The 16,775-nt window shown below is 39.2% G+C and overlaps 1 protein-coding gene across 1 annotated transcript; it reads left to right on the top strand.

Moving 5' to 3' along the window:
• Positions 1–1,742: 1,742 nt before the first annotated feature.
• LOC143626585 (uncharacterized) lies at positions 1,743–4,024 on the top strand. The gene is made up of 3 exons (XM_077096639.1): positions 1,743–2,889; positions 3,496–3,728; positions 3,836–4,024. Exons 1-3 carry the CDS (start codon positions 1,743–1,745, stop codon positions 4,022–4,024), a joined length of 1,569 nt encoding a protein of 522 aa, XP_076952754.1.
• The last annotated feature ends 12,751 nt before the right edge of the window (positions 4,025–16,775 follow it).

The raw sequence follows: 16,775 nt of genomic DNA, 5'->3' as shown, positions 1-16,775 counted from the left end.
GCACGCGCATAAACGATTTAGGATGCACCCGCCTTAGCATCATGCGGGACGGTCAACCCATTAGACAACATAAAGTTAAGTTACATGAAAACATAAAGCCAAAACATTCGCACATGGCGCACATAACATATGCCCACGCTGGTTCTTACATCGCGCGCTCGCGCAGGGCGCACATAACATGCCCGCGCTGACTCTAACATAGCGCGCTCGCGCAGGGCGCACATAACGTGCCCGTGCTGATTAACATAGCGCGCATAAAATTCACAATCACCTAATTATTAGGTTGATTACTTAGTTTATAGGATTGGGAAATTTCCGGGTGTCACAGACTACAAATGGGTCGTTTTTGACAAATGACGAGAATGTGGCAACATTTGGAAAGACATGCAATGAACTCAAAGAGGCAAGCTCAGTCGAATCGCATGGTAAAAAGGGCGGTTGTGAAAGGCGTAGATAGTGGTGAGTCGGATGATCGTATGGCTAGGTTGGAGAGAAAATTGGACCAATTGATGGTTGTGGGAGTTAAAGAGAAAGGCAAATCAGGAAAGGCGTATCCAGTTTGCGAAGGTTGTGGTGGAATAGGGCATGTAGTGGCTACTTGTGGGGTCGTGTTGGAAGACGAAGAAGAAAAGGAAGAAGAGGAGGTGAACTTTGTTCAAGGTGAGAAGAGGTAAAATAATAATATGAATTCAAACACCTATCATCCGGGCCTCCAAAACCATTCCAACTTCAGTTACGGAAACACGAACTCGCAACAAAACCCGAATTTTCAAGGTAATTCCCAAAAAGCAGGCTATCAGTCGAATCAGCGTCAATATGGGAACGAAAGGGGTAGCGGTCAAAGCGGGTATAATCAAAAAGAGTCGGGTGGTTATAATAAGGTTTATTAGAAGAGTTATCAGCAGGGTCAGCAAAGTCAAGGGGCAGCACAAGGTCAAGGAAGTTATTCGGGTAACAAGAAGGAGTCAATTAAGGACGTGATGGATTTTCTGAAGCAGATGAAGACAGATCAGGAGGCTCAGAATAAAAGTGTAAACCAAAGGTTAGAGCTCCAAGAGAATGCCAATGCTGCGAGGGATAAACAGGTGAGCCAACTAGCTGAGGAAGTGGCGAGTTTGAAAAGAAATCCATCCAAGTTGCCGAGTGATACCTTGAAGAACCCGAGCCATCAGAGTAGCAGCTCTTCGAGTGGTAAGATGCCTATGTCAGCCAAGTAAGTACCCTTAGAAGCGGTAAGATATATAATAATGGGGTGACTCCACCACCCTTTGTTGAACGTATGGTGGAGGACTTGGGGGGAAGATGAGAAAAGTAACGATGAGGTTCAAATTGAACCGAAAACTAAATCATATAAAAAAATTTAAAATAAAATTTAAATTAAAACCAAGTTGGGAACACCAACCGCCAAGGAGACGGGCTCAGCAAGTAAAACCGTTCCGTTCTCTCGAGCATTGGTGAACCACGAGACTTCATCGACACTTAGAAAGAGGGCCCCACAGCAGGAGGAAATGTGGGAAATATTTAAACAAGAAAAAATTAATTTACCCCTCATAGATGCAACTAAACAAGTACCCGCATATGCTAAATATTTAAAAGACTTGTGTACTCAAAAACAAACTCACAAGTTGCCCAAACAAGTTGACTTAACTGCAAATATGAGTTCGGTTTTGACAGGTATCCTCCCACCCAAGCTACAAGATCTGGGAACGCTAATTATACCCATTCAAGTGTGCGATTTTAAAATGACGATAGCGTTGTTAGATCTTGGGGCTGGGGTGAGTATTCTCCCGGGAAGCTTGTACGAACAGTACGACTTTGGTCCACTTAGAAAACCCGACACCACCGTGGTGTTGGCCGACATGACACTCAAGCTTCCTAGCGTAATCGTGACCGATGTGATTGTGATGATAGAAGATTTTTATTACCCGGTTGACTTCCTGGTTCTAGACTACGTGACAGTTGACCCGAAACGGCAACCGAACGTGATTCTCGGTCGGCCCTTTTTAGACACCGCAAATGCTTTGATAAATTGTAGAACCGGGGTAGTGGGCATGGCTTTTGGTAATAAGAATCTTCGGCTTAATGTATTTTCAAACATGTCTAACCCTATGGTGAGTGACGAATGCTTCGCGGCTGAAGTCATTGACGGGTTGAGCCCTCACAAAAGTGGGGATGATTCCACAGAGGAATGTGATATTTGTTGCAGGAAAACCATTGAGTATGTCTTACAGTTACAAGAAGAAGAGAAAGCGGTGGAATTGTATGCTGCGAGTATTGGGAAACTACCATGGTCTCAGCAAGTGGAGTGGTTACCCGATACCATTGATTCACTGTTGGGACCATCATTGGAGAGTCCGCCGGGTGTTGAATTGAAGGAGCTCCCGAAACACTTGAAATACGTGTTTCTGGGGGAAGAAGAGACTTTACCGGCCATCATCGCTACAAATTTGGAAGAGGAGCAAGAGAAGGCGTTGGTGGAAGCCCTGAAAGAGCATAAGGTGGGGATTGGTTGGACGATAGCAGATTTGAGAGGGATCAGCCCATCCATTGTCATGCATAAGATCATCACCGATCCCGAGGCAAAACCCGCTCACGATGCAAAAAGAAGGTTGAATCCAAACATGCGGGAGGTAGTGAAGAAGGAGGTCTTGAAGTGGTTGGACGCGGGTATCATTTTCCCGATCTCAGATAGCACGTGGGTAAGTCCGACAAAAGCAATTCCAAAGAAGGCGGGTATTCAGATAACCCGTAATGAGAGAGGTGAGAAAATTGCCACCCGACAGGTAACCGGGTGGCGGATTTGTGTTGACTACAGAAATTTGAATGTGGCAACATCTAAGGACCACTTTCCCTTGCCGTTCATTGACCATATCATCAAGAAACTCGCAGGTCAGAAGTTTTATTGTTTCCTAGATGGCTATTCGGGGTACAATCAGATTGCTATTCACCCCGATGACCAACATAAGACCACTTTCACATGTCCATACGGTACTTTCGCATTTAGGCGAATGCCTTTTGGTTTGTGTAATGCCCCGGCCACCTCTCAAAGGTGTATGATGAATATCTTTTCAGAGATGGTCAGGAATTCGCTTGAAATTTTTATGGACGATTTCTCGATTTTCGGTTCATCTTTTGAAAAATGCTTAAATGAATTAACTAAAGTTTTAAAAAGATGTGTGGAAACGAATTTGGTCTTAAGTTGGGAAAAGAGCCACTTTATGGTTCAAGAGGGGACGGTTTTGAGACATGTTATCTCAAGTAGGGGGATTGAGGTTGACCGGGCGAAAATCCAAGTTATATCTAATTTACCACCGCGTACTAATATAAAAGGGATAAAGGGCATTTTTGGGTCATGCCGGTTTTTACCGACGGTTCATTAAGAATTTTAGTATCATTTCTAAACAGTTGTGTAATTGGTTATTAAAAGATGTGCCATTTGTTTTTAACGAGGAGTGTCTTAATGCATTTAATGTACTTAAAGCAAATTGGTTAAAGCCCCGGTCTTGTTGTCACCTGATTGGTCACTTCCATTTGAAATAATGTGTGACACAAGTGACTATCCGGTCGGGGCCGTGTTGGGTCAACGGGTGGATAAGAAGCCCGTTGCCATATACTACGAAAGCAAAACCCTTTCTGATGCTCAAATTAATTATACCATTACGGAAAAGGAGTTGCTCGCGGTAGTATATGCATTTGATAAGTTTCGATCTTACATTTGGGGGAGCAAGGTAATTGTTTTTCAGATCACAGCGCAGTCAAATATTTGATGGAGAAGAAAGATGCGAAGCCGCGCTTGATCAGGTGGATTTTATTGCTCCAAGATTTTGATGTGGAGATCCGCGACAAGAAAGGAAGCGAAAATGCGGTAGCGGATCATTTTTCGAGACTTGTGGGACAAGAAGAAGAGGAGAAAGACGAGAGGGCTATCAATGAGTCTTTCCCGGATGAACAATTGTTTTCTATTTCAACTTTGCCATGGTATGCTGACATTATTAATTTTCATGTTGCAGATACAATTCTGTAGTTTTGGCCGAAGAAGAAAAAGCAACATTTTCTTTCGTAGGCAAAGCACTATGCATGGGAAGATCCGAATTTGTTCAAAGTTGGAGCGGATCAAGTAATGAGGCAGTGCATACCGGAGGAGGAGATGCGGAGTGTTTTGTATCATGCCCATTCTTCACCTTGTGGAGGCCATTTTAGTGGCCAGAAGACGGGGCATCGAGTGCTTGCATGCGGGTTCTATTGGCCTACCATATTTAAGGATGCCGCTACGTTCATGAAATATTTTGTTAGATGCCAACAGATGGGGGTATTTCAAAGAGTGACAAGATCCCATGGAACCAATCCTTGTTGTCGACATCTTCTATGTTTGGGGGAGTGATTTCATGGGCCCGTTTCCTAATTCATTTGGTAATCTATATATCATGGTGGCGGTCGATTATGTGTCTAAATGGGTAGAAGCTATCGCCACCAAGACGAATGACCATACCGTTGTTTGTATGTTTGTCCAGTCTAATATTTTTTCATGTTTTGGTGTCCCCCGCGTTATCATTAGCGATAGGGGTTCACATTTCAAAAACTTTAATTTTGGCAAATTACTTAAACGGTATGGCATAAACCACCGCATTGCCAGTCCATATCACCCTCAAACGAGTGGGCAAGTGGAGGTTTCTAATTGGCAAATCAAAGAGATTTTACAAAAGTTGGTAAGGCCTGATCGGAAGGATTGGTCAAATAAACTAAACGATGCTTTATGGGCTTACCGTACTGCTTATAAAACGCCTATTGGAACCACTCCATATCGGTTGGTTTATGGGAAGGTTTGTCATTTACCTGTCGAAATAGCCCATCATGCGCTATGGGCGGTTAAAAATGTTAACCTAGACTATGAGTGTGCAGGTAAACAAAGAAAATTGAACATATGCGAGTTGGAAGAATTGAGAGTTGAGGCTTATGAATGTGTGTTCGCATATAAAGACAAGATGAAGAGGGTTCACGATGCTAAGCCAAGAAGAAGGACGTTTGAGGAAGAGCAACGAGTGCGGTTGTATAACTCGAGATTGAAGCTTTTCCCGGGCAAATTGAAGAGTAACTGGACGAGACCCTATCAAGTCAAGAGAGTTGGAAAGTTTAGAGAGGTTGAGATTGAAGATTTTGATGATCATCTGAGGCAAGTGGTGAATGGTCATCAATTGAAGCCTTACTTGGAGGATGCGGATTTAACAAAGAGATACACGAGTCGGAAGTTTGCTTTATGGCAGACGAGCCGACGTACTCGGTTGATTTAGGAACCAAGGAATGTCGAGCAGTAGACATTCAATTCAGCGCTTAACGGGAGGCAACCCGGCATTTGTAAGTTTAATTTTTGTATATTGAGTCTAGTTAGCTAATAGTTTTCCTTAAATCGTGCAGTGTAGAGCAATGATCGAGTGTGGGGAAGCGAGCACATACGTCGCTAGAGGGAGCCCCAGGTACGAACGTGATGGGTATGTGGCGACCGAAGCGGGTGACGGAGGAAATCAGCTCAAAAAACACTAAAAAGATTAATATTTTTTAAGCTGAAAACCATAAAAAATTGTTGCTAAAAAAATGCATCTTCGCGTATCGCAAAGATGCTATGCCTTGCATCTTCGCGTATCACGAAGATGCTAAAAAGTCAAACTTCCAGTCAATAGTCAACGGTCGAACTTGCATCTTCGTGATACGCGAAGATGCAAGGCATAGCATCTTCGCGATACGCGAAGATGCTCAGATCTGACAAAAATTTTTATAAAAACTCAGATTTCCCTATCAATGTCACCATTCATCTTTTATCTTAAACCCTATCCACACATTCAAAATCTGACCACCACCACCCGTTTCACCACCGTCGCCGGCCACCGCCGTCACCACCATCACTTTCATTATCTTTTCTCATCAAATACATTTAGCCCGATTCAAAGGTATGTGTTTAAATTTGTTTGCAATTGGTTTATTTTGGCTTTGAATCGGGTATTACAGAGAGTGTTTATGGGTATGAAATGCTTGTTAGTGGGTTGATGTTTGGTCGGGATTTGTGGGTTTGTAAGGCCCCGAACCCCCGGAACCCCACAGTTGGTAATCATACAAAACACTTAGGAAAATAATTAAACTTGAAAACGGTTTCTTCCATTAAAACAAACATCTCAGAGTATAATTCAGCAGAAAACATAAATAATAAAATAAGTTCCCAAAACCCGGGAACATTGCCTAAAATCAACATAGTTATCTTTAAATAAAAACTTTTAATAATAAATGTTTAATAGTAAAACTTCAGATCCCGTATGCCCTTCACCGTCCAAGTAGCTTCGTGCACGTCCAAGCGATAAGGCATCCTCTTCCTAACCTGAAACTCACACTAACATGCACACAAAGTCAGCTTGAGCTGAGTGAGTTCAAGTTTTAAGTAAATAACATCAGTAGTAATAGTTAAGATAGTCAAACCAAAAGTTTTAAAAGTAAAAGGGTACATCCATCAAGTTCTCATTACCGAGAACTAAACATCCCCATACATACATATACAAAAGGCATATGTAAACATCCTTTCAATTACATCTCTATATATATCACAGTATATATATATAACATCCACGTATAACATCAGGGTCGAGCAAACGTATAACCCAAACACGTAACATCAGTGCATGCAAACACAAAGTAGGCACGCACAACATTAGTAGTCGAAACGACTACAACATCGCCAGATATAGGCCAAGAAATAATGTATATACATATATATATATATATATATATATTTAACATCCCAAGGCCTACCATATGCTAGCCAGCCTATATAAATTCGTTTAAAACCTTTCATCATGTAAGAAAACACTTAGGTGTGCATGCTAGCCCAAAAGTAAGAAGAGTAAAAAGGGCATCATGAACTCACCTGAAATCAATCGAACACCTAAAACGAGCTAGGAAATCCCTAAGTGCACAATCACAGGCAAGGGCCTGTAAATTATACACAACACGTTACTACACTAGACCGTAAGAACACTCTTACCTATTGGGCCGTTCAAGCCCAACACTTGGCCCAAGGCCCAACAACTCGGCCCAAGGCCCAACGGTAATCAAATCGGGTCGAATGCGCATGTAATAAACCTTAAAACCATTTGTTAAACGAATCAGCCCCAAATGGACCAAATTCCATATTAAATCTTTTCATTCATCAAGATTATGTCACCCGAGTTGATAGGGTTGACGGTTCCTTTTTACAACTCTTACTTTAACATTTAAACGAAAATTCGCGCACCGCCGACTCGATTAACGAAGCACTAACCACAACAGCCCCGAGCATAAAAAAATAATTTTTCCACAGCCCTTAAACTCCCCTAGGGCTGCACAAACTGATTCGGTCGGTCATCCGATCAATTAACGCATCAAACTCAACAATTTGAAATTCTACACCCTATAAACCCTAGTTTTCGAACTAAAATCGATTGACCGACCTAAACACCTCCATTGGCCACGAAATTATAATATGATGTACATGTCATACCTAGTGGGATTTTGATCCAAAAACCTCACACAAAACTGCCCCGAAAACGCTCAATTGGGCAGCCACCCGGTTAGCCTACAACAAGACGTTTTTCGATCAATACACGCAATATGAGGACCAATTAACGTGAAAAAGACTTGGGGAATCGTATTAAATACCTTGAATTGAAGTTCTAAGGCTTAAAGTTGGCTGCAAAAAAGAAAATCGGTGGTCTTGTTCTTTGTTCCTTCTGCCGATCGCAGCTTCACAAGGGGGCTAGGGTTAGATCATGTTATAACATAAGATATTACACTCTAGTCCCTCTAGATTCAAGTGTAAGGAGAAATGGAAGGAAAAGTTAGGTTCTTTAACGTACCGGGATGACGTGAAGGCCTTCGAGAAACGTCGGTTAAGTCCCGAGAGTTATACATACTCTACAAGATTTAGTTCTTGAAATCGGAATTAACGGGTGTTACAGGGTTTTGTTGAAATTTACGGGTAATTGAGGACATTTTTTTCGGTTGGGTTTACCGGATTGTATGAAGTTTGGTCGGAATTTTGTAAGCTTATTCATGTTTTTGGGATTGTTAGAGATGTGTTTTTGAAAATGGGTCACCGGAATATTTTCCGACGGCTTTTTTTTTAGTCGAAGTTGGAAAAGTTTATAAATAGTTTGTGATTTTTATTTTTGGGTCGGTATTGTGATCAATTGTCGGTACGTTCGTGTGCTTTTAGATAAAGGAAAATTTTTCCGGCACTTAGGTTAGTAAAAAGTTTTATAAAGTATCGGTTTGTGAAAACAAGTTAATTGGAAGTGTTCGTTGGTTTGTTCGGTTTGGATTTTTCTTTGAAAGTAAAACGTTTTGCACAAACGGTTTGGGAGGGTGTCCATTTAGAGTTATAGTTTATCTAGTTGATAAAAAAAAAGATTTAAATTCTTGGGGGCAACCGCGACCGAAATGCTATACGGTTGTCGGCCGCTGTGACATTGACATGGACTTACTTGATATATTTAATTACAGATGTCGAGGAAACGGTCGAAACAACAGCAGGTTTTTGACAATACATCTCAGCAGTATACGCGCGCACCGATCAGATACGCTGTTCCCGAGATCGAGGTTTTTGGGGCCACGGTCGAGGATATTACTGGGGGAGAAGATGTGGACCACATAATTCTACAATTTCTCCCCAGTACTCCCGAGTATGAGTTGTTTGGACAGATTCGTGATTTGGAGATATTCCGAAACCGGACGTTTTATTAGGAGGTGTTGGAAACTATTGGTCAAGTTTCGAGACTTAATAGGTTGTTACCGGGACATTGGAGAGATATTTTGAGGTTTGAGCAGAAGCAGTACGAGGAGTTGGTTTACGAATTTTACTCTACCTTCAGGTATAACCCGAAACTTTTTGATGAGCAATATGCGGTTAGTTTTGCGTTAGGAAGAGAGTTGTTTCAGGTTACGGTGCCCAGATTTGCGGTAATTGCGGGTTTGTATAGGCCACATGAGGTTGAGGCTCCCGAGTTTTGGGAGAGTATTAGGGGTTTACCACGGGGTCGACTGCTTCTCGGCCTCACTAGATCTCGATGAATGATTTGGTTACGTTTTGGAGGACGATTGGTGATGGTGCTCATTCGAGTAGTGTTGTTGCTTCACAAATTCGGGACCCACTATAATGGTATTTACACAGGCTGGTTGCTTCCACGTTCACGGGACGACATTCGGGGAAAGATAAATGTAATAATAGTGATTTGATGTCTATGATTGGAGGTATGAATCTGAACCTAGCTACATTGTCGTTAAGTTCATTTGATAGGGTGGTCGGAGAGCGAGTGCGGCCACGACTCAGTTGGCGTTGGGGCCCATGATCACGAGGGTTGCTAAGTCTTTGGGTGTATTTAGACGTTATTCGGACGAGTATTTTACGGAGGGACCGGATACTGTGGTTGTGACGCTTGACGATTCCCAAAAAGCGGCCACCTGCCTAGCCACGTCGACGACGACAGCCGAGTTCACCACCGACACAGCATCCTCAGCCCATGACCTTTGACTACATGTTTGAGCAGCAATTGCAAATGCGGGATGAATTGCATGGGTATCGAGACGAGTTCAGAGAGTTCAAAGATGAGTCGCGGTGTTACTTTAGAACCATGTTTGATCACTGGCATATTCCACTGCCACGTACTTTGCCGCCGCCGCCTACTACTGGTGGCTTTGACATGGGTGGTTCTGGGTTTGGTGCTGGACATGTGTATGGAGGAGGATATGGTGGATCTGGTAGGTATGGAGCTGGTGTTGGAGGATCTGGGCATAGCAGTTATGGACAGTATGGGACGAGTGATTTTTATTATGCAGGTCCTGGAGGATCAGGAGTTGGTGGAGATTATGATGATAATGACCAGGAGGATTCTGACGAGGAGTAGGAATTGATGGAAGCAGCTGTTCCGAGCAATGCTTTGGGTTTTATTTTATTATGTTTTCATTATCTTATGGGTTGTACTGATATTATTATTATTATTTTGCTTATATGCGGTTTGGTTGGGACATTTGATGGGATTTCTTTTTGTGGGTGGTTACTTGTGTATATTTTGTAATTAAACTTTGTGGGTGTAGTTCACTATAAACCCTCATGAGACCATACTCGTCCACCCGGGCTACCGGGGGGTTTAAAGGGCTTGTTGCATACGCTAAATGCGACCGTGATTCCTACGAAAGTGAGTTAAGTCTTTTAACATTTTTACTCGTTTAACAAATTTGGTTATGAATTTAATTAATAAATCGGTTGGTAATTTAAAATTAATGGTTTTGCAAACGGTTTAAAAGACCTATAATTTTAACATTTGCGAGAAGCTTGCTTCTACATGTTTGAGAGTTTGCAGATTTTCTTTTAAGAGTTGAAGAGGTGAGTTCACCGAGAGATTACCGAGAGATCACTGAGGGCACGAGAGTTGCACATGAGAGTTTTTCTTATTTATTAGGTGCTTTCGTTTTCATAACCTCATTTGTTTTATTAGTTTTGTGTTAAAAGTGTAATTGTATTTGTGTATATTTAGTAATAACCACCATCACATTAGGCCCGGTTTTTAAATTGTCAAGGTGAATTTTGAACCCCGTCCCTATTTTTCATTACTAATTTTTAAACATTGAGGACAATGTTTGCCTCAAGTGTGGGGATGGGAGAAATTGGAAATTTAAAAGTTTTAATGTTCCTTGAAATTAAGATTTTTTTTTGCACAATAATAGAAAATGATAGAAAAATCGGGGATTATTTTTCAAAATTATTATATAATAAGACACAAATAAAACAAAAACACACTTAATTTGGGACGTGTCGGTAGTCTCAGCCTTGAGAATGAAAGGATAATTTGGTTGTTGACTTAATTGAACTTTAAAATGCTTGATTTTTAGTGGGAAACACCTTCATGGTTTTGTTTGTTTAGTTAAGCCTGTGTAAGGACTGGAATGAAAGATTGAGCCATACTCAAGCCTTTCTATTAGATTTGATCACTAAAAATATATTTTAATATGAATAGTCTATAGTGCGATGGTTAGATAGGCTTAACATTAGATTTTGCTAAATGGCTTGTGATATAAACATAAATGAAAATATTGTTAATTAAGTGGCTAACACTTCATAGGCGTATGGTTTTATGACCTTAAATCCTGTATTGTTGGAATGCCCCGGGGAACGGAGACTATGGGTCGGTATGCGGTTTATCATCTGGTATGCGTAAATCCTTAGTTGATTTATTCATATTAAAATAGCTTAAAAAGAGCAAACCCGCAGTTTATCTGCCAATTCATAAGTCAATAAACATGATCACAAAAAATTCTTTCAAAGTACAAATTCACTACTGACTTGATCATCCACGATGTTGTCATATGGGGTCCCCGTGCTCGCGTCTCATTACCATTAAGAAACAGACCACACGGGACACGTCATATGTAAGCCCTATAGATGAATTCGTGCCTACTCACGTATGGTAATGGACTTCGGGGTATTGCTTGATGACGGGGATATGTCATGTAGTGGGGGCTATTTAGTAGTTAGTTACCTAATTGCACTTTAATCGTATGTAATGGCCATTTTGGAAGACTTTAATACTTAAGTTTGGGTTTTGGTTCAATAAGAATATCCAGGATTGTCTTAGCTATTACATATGGGCTGGAAAAATGTACAAATGTGCAAAATTTTGATCGTCTAATCTTAAGGTTTAAGTCAAGTTGGGGTGGTCTAGTTCGGTAAAACTATAATGAAGCATGGTAAGCCGGCTTTAGGGCTTTGAGGTGTGGGTTCCATTTTAATCATACGAACTAATAAAACTTTCACACCTTATTTTTCCCGATAAGTATTGAGGCATGGGTTTAAGTGGACAACAATATCGGCAATCGCGGTTTTTTTGTTCGTTGTGCTTAAGTAAGATAATCTATGAAGTATTTTAAAAATAGTCTCTGGTTCTGATTCCATTGCAAAGTCTTTTTCGGGACGAAGAAGGATAAGTGTGGGGATGTGATGGTTGGGTAAAAGTTAGTTATTATTATATATTAATTAGTTATATTTAGGTAAATAAATGAATAAACATTGGTACTTCAGGCATTGTTTACGTGTTTCAGGATATTGGAAGCTTTGGAGCTTAACGAGGATATTTACGGGCTTGGAATGAAAATCGAGAAGTGAAAGATTGGAAGTGCACGCATCACGAGGCTGTCAAGAAAAGAAAATAAAAAATGCTGAAAAGTTACATCTTCGCGATACGCGAATATGTAAAGAAGGGCAACTTCGCGATACGCGAAGTTGCAGAAAATCGACCGCGACTCTTTTTTCCTTCGCGATATGCGAAGAAGCAAGCCAGGACATCTTCGTGATACGCGAAGATGCTTAAGTCGGCCAAAATTTTAGGTTTGCCTTACATAAACCCCTTAACCTCCCCATTCGGTTAATATCGACTTCCAGAGGCAGAAGAGCTGTGCTAAGACATTATGTTTTGACATTATGATTATGTTCGGCTAAGTCCTTTGTTCATTCTAGGCTAGTGTTTTGGGTAATTCCTCTCAAGACCAGATTTGCTATGCTTAAAGTTATGAACTTGATTTGAGTTATTGTTTTCATCTTGTTTAATTGATTTCTTGGTTGTTTAAACAATTTATATTTGCGATTATTGATTAGTGCAACACTTGTTTGGTTTTGTTCATCAACACTTAGGGTTAGGCTTTTATGTTATTGAACTTATAATCATCGGTTCATGCTACTTAATTAGTTGTCATAAAACATAAATTGGTAATTGTGTAGATCGTGTTCAGTTGTGTCAACAATTCAGTTAAGGTATCGTTTGTCATCACAATCAAACTACTAGGTCTAGTAATTACCGCGCAATCAAGGCAAGTAAATCTGTGATTAAGTTGAATGTCACATTACCTGAACCTAGAATGAATACTTTTAACTAATATTGTTTACAAATCTTTTTAAGTAATAATTAGTTTTAATTAAATCTTTTTCTAAAAACCGATTGACATCGTCTATCCGCCTTAGTTAATTAATTAATTAAGTAATAAAAATTAGCACTTTCCTAGAGTCCTTGTGGAGACGACCTTACTTACCCGTACTAGTTATAGGTATTTAAGTCCTTAATTAATTGTTTTTTAGTAGAGCACGACAGCCTACGTCAATACCCAAGATAGTACATAGATTTAGCCTGCTAAGGCCATTGTTTGCATGCATGTATCAAAAATTGTCATCCTGTGACAAGTAATTTTAACCCAGTAAGAGTCAATGTTTGTACTAATAGATCCAAATTGTTTCCAATATCAGCATAGCACACTAACAAATGCTTGCATGGAGTATCGAAACTATACACAACAGTGTCATACTATCCTCGTCTACCCGGGCACATAAATCACGAATAGTTCACAACTTGTACAACAATTATTCAGATGTAATCCCACCAATGGGTAACTGTTTATTATGTCTCTCTCGTAAGTAGACATTTGTTCGTTATGAGCTTGAACAGTATGTCATAGTCAGGAGGCATTTGTATACTTCCCATAACCATTGGGTGTTATTAAGTATAATTACAGAATATTCTTTCATCAGGTCATTCAGTATCGCAAGCTACTAGGTCTACTAAAAGTGATAATTTATTAATTGGGAGTAAGTATGTTCTTTACAAGCCAAGACACATCATCGGTCTGCAAGCGTGCGGGTTCTCCTTTATGGTAAACTAATTGGAGTGGCAACAATATGGGAGTGGTTAGGGATACTCGTACATAGATGATTTGATGAATTTATTAGTTAAGGAGAGTTCATCAAGGTCGGTGATACTAGGGATGTATAAAGGAATTATTATTTTCGTAGATGATGTATGGTATATGTAGGTGGTCATGGATTATTATATTATTAAAAATTTAATAGGATAGCGGTTATATTTATGATTTGATAAACCATTCTCTTTCCTAAGTATTTTCTTAGGAGTAATGTTTATTTTTAAACATTGGAAGTGGAGAGATTGATAGAAAACAGTTCAATTTACTGCTAAAAACTAGTATAGGAGATAAAGATTAGGCCCGAATCGAGAAGTGTCGTGTTCCCTTGAGATGGACGTATGTAGATGACACCTTCCACGGTTTTTTTTGGGGCCTTGAATTTACGCACGATCTGTGGTTTGATCATACAATAAGATTCGATTTGGTCTCGATAGAACGTTCTCATATTCTCATTTACAGGCAACATCAGTTTCTTTATCCGACGTAAAGCTACCAGATCTCGATATCTTTCGGTGTAACGGCTGAATTAGAAGAATAATATTTTTCGATAATATGAATTAGATAAAGGGATATTATTACTTAAGGTAAAGTAAAATATTTTATTTATTATGACCAGATATAACATTAGTTATGATAAAACATAATATTGGTTTTAATAAAATATAGTTTTAATTATAATAAGAGTTAACATTGATTATAATTAAATATAATAACATTTTACCATTATCGATAGTACAGTACGTACATGTATTCATACACCTTGTTTCAGATAAGCACGTATGCGTGTTACATGTTTATAGATATACTTAAATATTATCTTTTATACACACATATTACCATTTTTACCTACCCATACGTTCCGCGACTTCTCCCCGAATTCCCTTGTATAAGCAAGTCTGTTATTATGTTCCGGACCACAAAAACTCACTTGCCCTACGAGTTCATCCCGGCATCAATCAGTATATAATATTAAATTATTATTTATTTTCCCAGAGTTAATCGAGCCTACGGTTATATTTTAGGTATCCTAAAGGATAACCTAATTCTTTATAACCAATGGTTCTGATATCAACTTCTGTCACACCACGTTAAGCGATTTGCGGAAGCGTAAGACGGAAATGTAACAGACACCTCTGATATCAACCACATTGTTTATAAAGAAAAATACAAACTACTTTACATTATTTTACATTGATCTAACTTCATTTACAACTAGGTGATACAAACTAAATTCAGCCTGTTAAGTGGCTTTACTTCCTACGAGCACACTTGCATCAATTCACCCATAATTGATCGCAAGTCAAACACGTAGCACATTGACTTTCTATTCCAATCCAATATACCTGAAAAGCATGTTAAAACGGGTCAACTACAAATAGTTGGTGAGTTTCACGAGTTTCGAGAAATCAGTTGTGCATACAACAATCACAGTTTATGAATACGCAAGTATGTATGTATGTACATTCATAATTATGTTTGTTTGTATGTTTATGATGTAATTATGCTAAGCTGTAGTGAAGCCTTGACTGTCTGTTTGTACCACGTGCCTCCATTTCCCACGCTTAATCAACCACTGTGGCCCCCCTTCAGCCCACAACATGCCCCGGTAGCTATGTCTAACACTACGTAGCCTTTTTGTATAAGTTGGTCATGTGCAAATGGCGCTATGTGACACGACATACAGGCCGATTCCGTTTGGGTTTGTCAAACCAACAGTACTATTCACAAGCCACCGGCTCGAAGTTAATCACTGTGTTCGTGGGGACTTTCGTGTGTTAGCATTTAGATAATTCCCATCATCAAACATTTCATAGTAAACAGATATGTATCAACATGTTTTTCACCCCGAAAGTTCGTAAAAACAGTTTAAAAGTGGGGTAATGAAACTCACGGTTTAATAGGGATTCAGTACACCGTCAGCTTGTACTTCGTTTGACTCGTATCACTGACCCCTATAATCAATATTATAATTATATTAATATTTTAATATTATTAGAATCATTATACTAGATTGGGCTGTATAACTAATCTGGGTATACCTGGAATGCCCAAAAAGTGTCAATAGGCTTAGATTGTGATTTTGTTCAATGTCTAATACTCAAAACCGAACTTGGCTCAGTTTCCCCGTTTTTCCAGCTGGGCCAAGTTGTTCGTTTATGCATTCAGAAAACAGTTATGGGAAAGTAAGCTTGAGTAAATGTGTTGGTAGATAAAATGATTAAGTTATAAAGAAAGATCACACATTAAGGTTCCGGATTCGCTACGGGGCCCGTTTCCGTTTATTCAATTTGATTAAGAGGAGAAACGCGCACAATCTATCCAGGTTGTCCAGGTTTCTCATAAAAAGGTTTGTTTTTTACTTAATTAATCCAAAAATATGATTTCTGATCACTCTTGGTGTTCTGATATTCCCGCAGGTTCATTAATCACGAACTTGTCGGTTTTATTAGAATTGAGTTTGTTTAATCTTCAAATTAGCATAATTAATTAACCGTTAATCATTAAATTTTGAAAATTTAGTCACTTATCAAATAAAATATGTAGATTTTTATAAAAATATTTATGGAATTAATTACTGATTTATTAATTTATAAAAATTCATTTTATCTGCTATATTTAACCTGAAAATCGTCCGTTTATCCCAAATGATTTCCAAAAAATTCACAAAAATTCCTGGATACTCAAATTATATCCCAAAATAATCTATATCAATTCCAGAATGTAACAACCTTGTTCGATATTCTTTTCGGGCCAAATTCGGCAATAAAAACTCATACGAACGCATATACACAAAACACACTTAGAATTTTCCAAATGATTCCAAATTTCATATGTGATTAAAATATACCAAATATGAGTTCACCACAAAATTTCATAAGTGTTTTAAGCATTTTAACTATTTTTCCCAATTAAACGGCCTAATTCGGTAATAAATTCGCCAAATATTGTCGGATGGTCGAAAAATTACCAAATTTGAACGGGGACTCAATGATATGGTCCCTGATGTCCCTGCAAAA

The sequence above is a fragment of the Bidens hawaiensis genome, unplaced genomic scaffold (genome assembly GCF_021521415.1).
Source record: "Bidens hawaiensis isolate Kalapana, Puna unplaced genomic scaffold, B.hawaiensis_p1.1 tig00004444_1, whole genome shotgun sequence".
NCBI classification, from domain to species: domain Eukaryota; kingdom Viridiplantae; phylum Streptophyta; class Magnoliopsida; order Asterales; family Asteraceae; genus Bidens; species Bidens hawaiensis.
The sequence above is the reverse complement of the archived record's forward strand: the minus strand, read 5'-3'. Positions and strand labels throughout refer to the sequence as shown.